Source organism: Tasmannia lanceolata, unplaced genomic scaffold, assembly GCF_043159265.1.
Source record: "Tasmannia lanceolata isolate RefF3 unplaced genomic scaffold, GAP_Taslan_0.1 ptg000006l, whole genome shotgun sequence".
NCBI classification, from domain to species: domain Eukaryota; kingdom Viridiplantae; phylum Streptophyta; class Magnoliopsida; order Canellales; family Winteraceae; genus Tasmannia; species Tasmannia lanceolata.
Window position 1 is genome coordinate 48,925,862 of NW_027518683.1, and position 11,639 is coordinate 48,937,500.

General features: G+C 38.2%; 1 protein-coding gene across 1 annotated transcript in view; it reads left to right on the plus strand.

Annotated features, from left to right (window-relative positions):
• LOC143880433 (dynamin-2A-like) overlaps positions 1–11,454 on the plus strand; it is a 41,996-nt gene extending 30,542 nt beyond the window's left edge. Inside the window, exons 14-22 of the mRNA XM_077383440.1 lie at positions 68–206; positions 2,019–2,095; positions 2,207–2,263; positions 8,146–8,290; positions 8,395–8,558; positions 8,931–9,044; positions 9,352–9,419; positions 9,530–9,702; positions 10,942–11,454. Coding sequence (XP_077239555.1) covers positions 68–206; positions 2,019–2,095; positions 2,207–2,263; positions 8,146–8,290; positions 8,395–8,558; positions 8,931–9,044; positions 9,352–9,419; positions 9,530–9,702; positions 10,942–11,198 — 1,194 coding nt within the window. The 3' untranslated portion in view covers positions 11,199–11,454. The remainder of the gene's footprint in view (positions 1–67; positions 207–2,018; positions 2,096–2,206; positions 2,264–8,145; positions 8,291–8,394; positions 8,559–8,930; positions 9,045–9,351; positions 9,420–9,529; positions 9,703–10,941) is intronic.
• Positions 11,455–11,639: the final 185 nt, after the last annotated feature.

The window sequence follows — 11,639 nt, forward strand, 5'->3', positions numbered from 1 at the left end:
GCTCTCTTGTAATTAATAAATACTTTTGTGGTACTTCTTATTCACTCTGGTGTTTGTTCTCTTTTAGGCAACAAGCCCCCAAACCGGAACCCAGCAAGCAGGCGGAAGCTTGAAATCTATGAAAGACAAATCCAGTCAACCTGAAAAGGATTCAAAAGAGGGATCAGCTTTGCAGACTGCTGGACCTGGTGGAGAGATAACAGCAGGTTTGTCTGCTATCCTTTTAAATGTTGTTTTTCTTGTTATTATTATTATTTTATTTTTTTGAAAATGATTTATTCTTTTTTTTTAACAGCAGATTTTTCTTGTTATTAATTATATTGAATTTTTATTGTGACACGCATCTTGATACTGTTAGCTGCATATCATACATCTTACTGTGTATATCATGTTAAACATAAGTTGGCATTTGCTGTGTAGATAAACTTTCGCTCACATGCACAGACATACACATACAATCAAACTGAAAGTGTTACATTTATGTTTTTATTTATAGTAGGTTTCTGTTTAAACTCCTAAAATAATGGCTTCTTATTATAGATACACCTGAACAGTGAAGGATATAATTTTGGATATTGGGTAGCATATAGCCAATGGCCACACCACTTAAGAAGTATCTTTTGTTTATGCTTTCCAAAAAAATATTGAAACTTAAGGAATCTACCACAAATTTCTATACTTACGATCATTTTTGGAAACCTTTTTACAGATTTCTCTCTTCATAATTATTGTGCAGCTTACAATGTGTTGGCATATTGCTATCTATTCATAATTTTATTTGAGAAAAGATGATCTCATTTAAGAGAAAAAAGAAACTACAACGGGGCAGAGATTGCAAATCTGTTCATAATTATTATGTATGTTGCTTACATTGTGTGCCACTATGTTTGGAGGGCTTGTTTTCTGGTTGTGGGTTTTAACCTCTATGTAAACATTTTAGTTTCTTGCTACTTGGTTGCTAACAGTTACTATTTAGTATTAGAACTCTAGAATACAATATACTTTATGGCTTCTATCTGCTAAAATTAGACTTATTTTATGAGAAAGCAAATTAGGAAAAAAAAATATCAACTTGATCTAACTAAAGAATAGTTTCTAAATAATTATAAGGGATTTGCTAGCGTCCATCGCAAAAGTCTTTTTGCAGATGGTCTATTGCATGTCAGAGCAGACACCTCGTGAATGAAGACAAAATATGCTGAAAAGTGAGCCTGGGTGGCTGCTCTGACATGTGACAGACCATCGATGGACGCTAGCAAATCCCTACTTATAATAGAAGATAAGGGCGCAACAAATCAGGGTTACCAGAATAAATATCAACTTGATCTAACTAAAGAATTGTTTCTAAATAATTATAATAGAAGATAAGAGCGCAACAAATCAGGGTTACCAGAATATGCTCCTTTGTTCCACAATCCAAATGCGGGTCATTTGTGATCCATAACATTAAAAGCAGCTACCATTTTTTTCTTAACAACACATAGCATAATTGATGAATTTTAAGTTTCTTCATGCAATATGACATTTGAATCTTGTTGATTTCGGAGTCTTCATATAAAAGTTTTGCTTTAAGGTGGGCATGCATTAAAGAGCAACATTTTGCATAAATTTTTTCTTTCATTTTTTTTTATGTTTGTGCATTTGCATCTGTTCAACTTAGAGAGTGGTGTAATATCTTTGGCCATATCTGCCTCATTCCTTGTACATGCAAACCCATAAGGGTCTCTTATGTGCCATTTGTATCTTTCCTTGTGTTGCATTTTTTATTGAATAATTTGGGTTTTTATTTGAATTGGTTGTCATACTTTTGGAGCAGTTGGACATCTTCTCAAGCGTGTCCTTGTTGACACTTGAAATGTGAATCCTTGTCCACAGATCATAGCTTTAGGATACTATGATAATTGATAATTGGCGTAAATCTGAGGCAGTTGGACATATTGCCAAGTATTGCAATGTGCTTTCAGCTGCATTGACGTATTTACTTGTAACTGATTTTTTTTAGTGCTCTCCCTTTTCAGGATTTCTATTGAAAAAAAGTGCAAAAGCTAATGGCTGGAAGAGACGATGGTTTGTTTTAAATGAGAAAAGTGGCAAGGTCAGTAATATGCTGTTGTGACCTATTTCACCAAACATTTACATCTTAGTCTATGGGTACTATTAATATGTTGAGCTAAACAGGATCTTTCCTTTTGACGTTGTTTTCCAGCTTGGATACACGAAAAAGCAGGAGGAAAGACATTTTCATGGTGTCATCACTTTGGAGGTGCAATGCTGCTATCGATTTTTATCATATTGGGTGTTATAGTGTTTATCTTTTTGTAGCAACATCCTTCATTGTGCAATTTTCCGTACAAAGCTTGAAACATCTGCATTTATTCTGGGAGTGCATATTAACTCGGTGTCTCAATCACTCGTAATCCATGCTTGTCTATCTTTTCACTTTACATACTTTTCAAGGTTTTACTGGAAATGTGTTCAGTATTTCAGTTACCCTTTTTTTTTTTTGAAAATTAGTATTTCAGTTACCCTTTGAAACGCTATATTTCAGTTACTCTCATTCGAATGGTCTGATTTTAAGATAAAACTTTGGGAAATACTGGAATAAGCACAAATGCACACTTGAAAACTATTACATAAGCAAGACAGACATTCGTAATGGTTTGACAACATTTAACACCTTGTGACGTATGCTGGCGTGCATGTCTAAAAATTCAATACATACGACATTTCACTTTTAATTCTTATAAATAAGTATACATAACACATACACCACATTTCACGTGCAATTCATATAAATGCAATTACATTAAACATACTGATATAGTATACCGCGATTTTGGTTTCGGTGTGTTTCGATTTCAGTATCGTTTCGGTGGGGATGGAAAAAGAAACAGTTCGATTGTTTCGTGTCAGTTTCGGTGGAAATTTAAAACCATGCTTCAAAGCTTTTGTCAATCCAAGTCGTCACTATACTGAAATAATTATAATGAGAGCTCTATTACATCGTGTAGTCCAATGTGTACTGTACTCTGTAGCCACTAATGTAAATAGATGGAAGCAAAACAGAGAAAATTGATGCCCTCTGAAAGAAAGTCTGCAAAGAATGGTCACTAGTTATCATGTTGGAAATGATGGGTCATATTTGTGTAATGTAATCTATTAAAAAAATCAACTGCAAATGGCTTATGTGCAAATTCACTGAAGTCTACTTAGGATAATAAAAATATGTGTACATGCTATTTAACTGCAAGGAAAGTTGTGTAACCTTTGTCAGAGGAAATAGCCATGTTAAAAACCACATGTGCTAGAATGCAGTAAGGGAAAGCCGTGGAACAAGAAATGGGTAGCAAGATTACTGTAGGTAGTGGTGATTACTGAAGCCCCTGTATGCTCTCTCCTGGATCATCCAGTTAGTCTTATTATGCATTGAAATATTTGTAGTAATCAACTGCAAGTATAAAATTGAATTCAAAGTGATTTCATTGAAAGCCTTTGGATCCAAATTTTAATAGAATCTATAATGCATCTATTCATATGAGCACTCAACGTTTTTTCCTTTTTCCTTCTTCCATTTTTTGTGATAAAGTTAACTTTGGTAGAAAAGAAAGGGATACAAAGAAGACAGATCAGGCCGAGCTGGCCCTCTGCCACAAAAAAGGGAAGAAGGCAGGATTAAATCCTCAAACAATGGGAACCACGTTAGAGATGGCAAGACACTCAATGTTAGTTCTGCTTCTGGCAAGCTCTCCAACCTTTTCGTTGGAAGGAGGGGGATATGAGAGAGACATTGGAACTAATATCTCTGATATGAGAATTGAAATTAGTCGATCTCCAAGGTCCAGGGCTCCAACAAATAGCCCAGGCCACCACACTCAAGGAATCCCCTTAACCAAACAAACAATGGAACTAATATCTCTGATATGAGAAATGAAATTAGCCGATCTCCAAGGTCCAGGGCTCCAACAAGTAGACCAGGACATCACACTCAAGGTATCCCCTTACCCCACTCCCCACCCCACACCCACACCCACACGCACCCCACCCCCCAATAATCCCCTGATTCTACGCTGTTATAATCTGCCCTGCCTATGGGATCCACGAAAGAAATAATGGAACAGAGGTCATCTCCAAGCCCGCCACCAATTCTGATGGGGCCTGTGCGACTCCTAAAACTGCCATTGAAATTGAGCTTCATAGAATTAGAGGGATGGGGAACCCACCTGGCCAAATTCTGCTTCTTAGTTTTTCTACCCCCAAGCAATTTCCTTCCTTTTCCTTAAAGCATCACCCAAAGTGTACTTCCAATGAGCCTTAGAAGAAAATGCCCAGAGGATAATGGAAACTTTTGTTATGGAAATTTCTAGTTCCAAGCCCTAGCATTATGGTCTTTCCAAACATCCCACATAATAGAAAATGTGTTAATGAGCCAGAGGTCTTACCCTTTTCACCAAGCAAACTAACACGCCAACTTCTAACTATATCTAATAGTAAACTATCACCACACCCCATGACCTTTTAGAACTGAGGACCATACTCTAGTTGCCAATTTACAATCGATAACGATTTGGTTTACTGATTTTTCCATTTCTATGCAGAGGATACAATGATTAACAAGTATGAACCCTTTCTTCTGCAAGACATTACAAGTATTATTACTTTGTGAGATCGTCAAGGAGGCACTGAAGCACCTCAAGCCAACGCACTTGGTGTGGGGGATGGGGATTACCTCCACAAATCCAATAGCGAAAGAAACAGCTAGCCCAACAACGAACAATCAACTCCCAAGCCCGACATCTCTGGCGGACTATCCGCCAGACTGGAAATATAGACCTGCTCAACTCTTTCTGCCAGCTGAAAATTTCAAAAAAAGGAAGCAGCAATTTGTTTATCCTTGATGGAAACTTCTTACCAAGCTGGGCTCTAACTTTGGACCTCTCGCCTTGCTCTAGCTTCTTACTAACTCTTTCTGCCAGCTGAAAATTTCAAAAAAAAAGGAAGCAGCCATTTGTTTAACCTTGATGGAAACTTCTTACCAAGCTGGGCTCAAACTTTGGACCTCTCGCCTTGCTCTAGATTCCAAACCACCTTTATTGAATTTCTTTTTAGCATCTCAACTTTTCCTCCCCCAACCCAACTCTGAACCAGATTTTGCTCCTGCTTTGTGTAGCTAACTTCTTATCATTCCGCGATGCGTTTGTACCCTAAGAATTATACCACTTCGTGTAGCTAACTTCTTATCATTCTGTGATGCATTTGAACCTCATTAATTATACCATGGGCTTATAGATAGTTCTAAAAACATTAGTAGGCTTATTTACCACATGCCCGATCTTGAGAATCATGGCTGAACTATGAAGCAAGTGTTACACCTAAGGGAGTATGGATACTTGTTGTTAGAAACTTACCGACTTCTCCAAAAGCTTAAGCTGTTGGAGAAGGGCAGTATTTAATCTTTTATACTTTAACACTTGTGATTATTTTAGAAATTGGATCTAAGAGAACAAGGAAACATGATTTCCTGGAATAGGAAATTCGTACTTTCAAGAACATGTAAAATTCTACTACCAAATAAAATATTTTTATGAAGATTTAGGTCACTCAAACGTGTCTTGATGAAAATAAAGTCGTTTTTTTTAACCAGTAGAGAAAATGTTGTAAAAACAGAGCACCTATATGCTTGGAGTGGTTGTGGGGGATTGATGGATGATCATCTAAGGGCACAAACTTAGCTTGTCTTTTCTTTTTTAATTGACTTGTGAAAGCTTTTTGGGAACTGTAATGACCTTTGACAGCACTTTAAATAATAAAAAACTAGATGGATTAGTGCAAATATGAAAATTTGGTTGTGCTGATATCATTTCCCTATTTACAGATAATACTTTTTTTTAATGGTAAATATTTATATATAATAGAGTTAAGTGAAGCTACACATACGTGTAGCTAACTTAGCTACACTGACGGCTTAAATACAGTGGGCCCACATTGTTTGGGCGATCCAAACCATTCATTTGATAGGCCCCCACATTGATAGGGTGTGCCCAAAAAATCAGCTCCATTGGATGATCCCAACCCTTCAAACTGTGGAGGCAAAAATGGACAGATTTGTGATTTACAATCTGTCCATTTTTGCCTCCACAGATTCGAAGGGTTGGGATCATCCAATGGAGCTGATTTTTTGGGCACACCCTATCAATGTGAGGGGCCCTATCAAATGAATGGTTTGGCATCGACCAAACAATGTGGGCCCACTGTATTTAAGCCGTCGGTGTAGCTAAGTTAGCTACACGTATGTGTAGCTACACTTTTCTCTATATAATATATACACCACATTTTACATGCAATTAATATAAATATAATTATGTGATGCATACTGATGTCATTAATGCCCTTACAATTTTGGCTTCGATTTTGGTATCGTTTCTCTGGGGATGGAAATAGAAACATTTCGGTTATTTCGTATCGGTTTCGGTGGAAATTTAAAACCATGAGCCAAGCCTTCCTTGCCAACTCAAACACCACTTCACTTTGTAGGCTGGTGTCTAGGTAAACCTTATGCATTGCCAACCCAAACCTTGTTTCCTAGACTAGGAAACAGCTCAAAAGCAAGCACCAAATGTGTGCATAGTTGGGTGGGTCCAAGTCTAGGCAAACCTTGCCTTGCCAACCAAACCCCACATCACTTTGCAAGCTGGTGTCTAGGTAATTGCCGAGGCTCCATACGACCACCTTGTGTCTAGGTGATCATGTACAACTTGGACCCTCTAGTAATAGAAGGTGATCCACTTAATGTAATGAGACAGATGAGATGTGTAGAAAGATTCCATGGAGGTTGGAGGGAACCTTTGAGGAGAACTTGATATGATTATTTTAATCATGTTCATAGAGAAGAGAATGGAGGAGCAAAGTTTCTTTCTAAAGTGGGATTCTTGAGAGACGAGATATGTATTGTTTTCATTGGCCTCCAGTTTGAGTTTTTTTTCTTTGATTAGGGTGTTTTATTTCTGTTTGTAGATCCCTTGGCTTGTTATTCAGTTTGAGTTATTTTTTCCTTTGATTTGGGTGTTTTATTTCTGTTTGTAGATCCCCTGGCTTATTTTTTTCACTCTTTTGTAAATCTCGTTATTGGTCAAATGACATACATCCGAAACGATAAGACTCGCTCGAGAAAAGAGCTTCGTAGTTGGAGCTCCGAGTCGATGAGCGATGTGTAATCCTAGGTTTAGAACTATGGTGTACTACTTCCCAATAATAAAGTGGTTTGATCTTTTCGATTTTTGATATTTAAGTTTTTTGCCGAATCTTCATCTCCTTTTCTTCTATATTATGGCTCCTTCGAGAAACAAAAAGTTAGGCACTTCTCAATCGGAATCGAGCCCTGGCATATATCACTGTATGACCGGGCAAAAAAAGATTGAGAATCGATTAGGATTTTAATTAGGTTTTTTAATTTCAGCTCCCAAGGAATTGAAAGTCATTCTTTTCCTTAGGGCGCCAACAACGGTACCCCAGCTTATTACTCAGCTTCAGACTTTTGATTTTGATACCTTATTATCCAGCCAATTATTCTGACTTTAATTAGGCAGAGGATTTTCCCCGCACGAGAATTGAAAGTCATTCTAGTAGCATGTAAAATCCTATACATGTGGTCAAAGAACATTGACATAGACTACAGAGATGGGGGATGGTTTTTTTTTTTTTTTTTTCCGAATGGTAAGAGACGGGGAATGGATTAATCTCAAATAAATGGTGCAATCTCTCTGATGCACATGACGTAATGCTGAAATGGATTTTTATGCAGTTTGGACAAAAAAAACTAGTATGGCCAAGCCATGGGTACCTCTAAGGCTCTTACACATTAATATTGATATTGGATAATACACCACCACTTGTTTTTCTTCTACTATATTGGAGAAGAATGTGTACCTACCCGCCAGCCACTAGTCCGTTTACTAGGTTGCTCATGGAACTTTATGTACCTTTTTTGTGTAATATTTATTTCTGGCACTCTTGGATTTAGACTAGACACTGATCTCATGTATTTCTGAGTGGAAAAACTTGTTTTTTTTTTGTTTGGAGTATAGTTTCCATTTCTATCTTCTAACGGCAAAATGGTAGTTCCTCCCATTTAACATATGAGCTGTGCAGGAATGTAACATAGAAGAGATTTCTGATGAAGATGATCCTCCCGCAAAAAGTTCCAAGGATTCCAAGAAGGCAAATGGACCAGAGAAAGCTCCCAGTCTTGTGTTCAAGATAACTAGTAAAGTTCAATATAAAACTGTTTTGAAAGGTGAATTCCTCACTTGTACTTCAACTAGTATTTATTTTGTTTCTTTTTTTGTGTCAACATTATCTGCCGAATGGGTAATCCAATTTTCTCTGCTGAACTTGCAGCCCACAGCACTGTTATTTTGAAGGCTGAAAATATGGCAGACAAGGTTGAGTGGGTGAACAAAATAAGAAGTGTGATCCAACCTTCGAAGGGAGCTTCTTCCAAGGGGGCGTCTTCTTCTGAACCTGGTCTGCCCATTCGACAAAGTCTTTCAGATGGTTCTCTTGTAAGTTCAAAACGGTTTCCTATTGCTTCTTATAATATGGATTCTTCTATGGCTCAATGAAAGCTTGACGAAATGTTAAAGTTTACCATCCTTTGGATGAAATGTTACTGTGGAATTTGTTGCTATCTGTTCTAAATATATGCTTTTACTTTCATTAGTTTATTGGAGAACTCTTTATCTCAAAGTTTCAAGTATTTGGTCCATTTGGCTGCTTGTGAAGAGCTCTCTCTTAAACACACACGGCATGGACCCGTGTGCTCATGTGAATAAGCTCAGAACTCAAAAACTGGGTACATTGACATGTAAATTACCCTTTAAAAGAGGATTTTGGGATGAAATGATGACAGTTACTATTCTCCATGTTCTTTTTAGGACACAATGGCTAGAAGACCTGCAGATCCTGAAGAAGAGCTCCGGTGGATGTCTCAAGAAGTCCGCGGTTATGTAGAGGCAGTTTTGAACAGTCTCGCTGCTAATGTTCCAAAAGTAAGCCTCGATTTTCATATTTCATGCATTTCCATCCTTTATGTTGTGAGAAATGATACACTGAAAGGCGCCCTTGCCAAAAAACGGTTAAGGGCACTCCTATTGGCCTTGGCATAAAAGTGCATTCATTGTTCTTTGGTCAATGTTATTTCCCCATCTTTCGGTGCATTTAATTAGTGCACTTTGTTGCCAAGGCCCAATCGGGGCGCCCTTGTAACCGGTGTTTTTCCAGGGGCGCCCTTCAGTCTATCATTCCTCTTATGTTGTTGATAAATCTCTATCATTCATGGTTGTTCTGGTTGAGTAGGCTGTTGTGCTCTGCCAAGTCGAGAAGGCGAAAGAAGACATGCTTAATCAGCTCTACAGCTCTGTCAGGTTAATATTTTGTATAATATTATATAATCATCATATCATACTTTTCAACCCTCTTACAGTTTCACCAGTTAAACAAAATAAGTAAGATTTTTGTGTTTGGCCACGACTAGTGTCCAAAACAATGCAAGAATTGAGGAACTGCTCCAAGAGGACCAGAATGTAAAGCGTAGGAGGGAGCGTTTCCAGAAACAGTCATCAATTCTCTCAAAGCTGACTCGCCAGCTCAGCATTCATGACAACCGAGCAGCTGCTGCCAGCTGGTCTAATGATGGCGGTGGAGCAGGTATGTTGGTTCTACAAACTCCAAACTACTTGTAACTGTACATTAGTAAAAGTCCAACCGAGCAGCCTGCTGGCCATACCCAAAGCTTTCCACTCACTTCTCAATTAATTGGTCATTGCTTTAGTAATCCACATTCCATGTGGTAATGTGATTGGAGTTTCAACGTGGAAAGTACCCTTAGTAAAGATGGCACAAGTATTTCAATATTTTTCTTCAAAGTTTTCTTAAAGTTTCCAAATATCAGCTAGAGCCGACCATTATGCTCATAAATAATTTTTAGTTCCGTTTTGTTTCTGAAGTGGGTACACTGCCCTTTGACATCCGATGACTGTATCACCTCAATATTTGCAATGGACTGCAACTTAAAAATACGATATATTTTTTTCATAATTTGAAATCTGATTGAACTTTCACTGGCCTAGTGCAGTATAATTTGTTTAGATTAGCTATGCTGCAAATTGCTGAGCTGCCTCCTATCCAGAGTAAACTAAACTAAAAAAATAAGGTCACTTGGACTGTCCTCTTGCCGAGAGAGGCTCATCCACAATGTTACATTGAACACCTGGGGTGGGGGAAGAGCCGGAACCTCTGACTTCTATGGTCTCTTCCGATTCCTCCCATGTTTCTTCTATTTCCTCAAAGACGGTTGCAATAAAGTCAACCTCTCCTAGGTTTTGATCCACCTATGTGGTTCTTCCGACTTTGACAGCTTTGTGTAGGATGTGCGGTTAACTTTTGTCATTGTCTTTCCAATGTTCACACGCTAATATTTCTTCTATACTGGTTTGTTAGTTACAATTATCTCGGTTGAAAAACTCAAATGGGGAGTGCTTTCTTCTTTGATCTGGTATCTTTGGTAGTAGGCCATTTTGAGAGAATTTTCATTGTAAAAATGCCATGGGGAGCTTCTTCATTTGGCTCAACATCATCCCTTCCGGCACAATTGATCTCTCTTTAAAGACCTGAATCTTGTCCATTGTGCAACCCTGTTATTCTTTTGAATGGGTCTCAATCATTGAAACCTGGCTACATACCTTGATGAGTTCTTCGTCCTTTCCACAGAAAGAGAACTACTACAAACCATTTTCACTCATTCGTTTGCATTACAACTTTACATTTGACTCCACTAGCTCTGCCATTTCTAACTGCGGTTACCTGTTCTATTGAATTCCTTTTTCAGTTACAAATTCTCAAATTCAGCTCACTTATTATTCAAATATTGTGTGCTTTTTTTTCCAGAGAGCAGCCCGCGAACCAGTGCACCATCAGGTGATGACTGGAGATCTGCATTTGACGCAGCAGCTAATGGGCCGGTGGACCGCTCCAACTCCTCTGGTGAATCATCAAGGTACGGCTCCAATGGTCATAGCCGACGTTACAGTGACCCATCACAGAATGGCGATGTTGGTTCAAATTCAGGTTCGAACTCTGGAAGCCGCCGCACACCCAACCGGTTGCCACCTGCTCCCCCCGGATCATCAGGATATAGATACTAGACTGCTAACCTTCTCGATTGGCAGTTGATATTTCTTATATTCTTGTGGGGGGTGCTCCCCCTCTTTGTGATTGAGCATTTTGTTGAGAGGTTATTGTATGCTAAGGAAGAAAAGGTGGACGGGTACCAGTCTTTTCTCTCTCTTTTTTTTATCCTTTTCTTCTTTTCTTTGTAACCATTGGATTTCAAGGTGTACTTAGAATCTTGATGAGGGTTTTGTGAAGCCCTGGTTAGTATATTACATGTTTTTGCTTTAACTCTTGATCGTCCACTTTTTACCCCTTTTGGGGATTTTCTCTTGTTTCAAATTTTCTTTTCCTCGTTCATTGTTGTCCTTTAGCCACAGATAATATTTGTTTGTATTAGATCTTTATTATTGGGAGGAGTAGATCGGCCAGTTTCTTCACTCTTTGCAAGGATATGCCCTGAGGTTTATCATTCG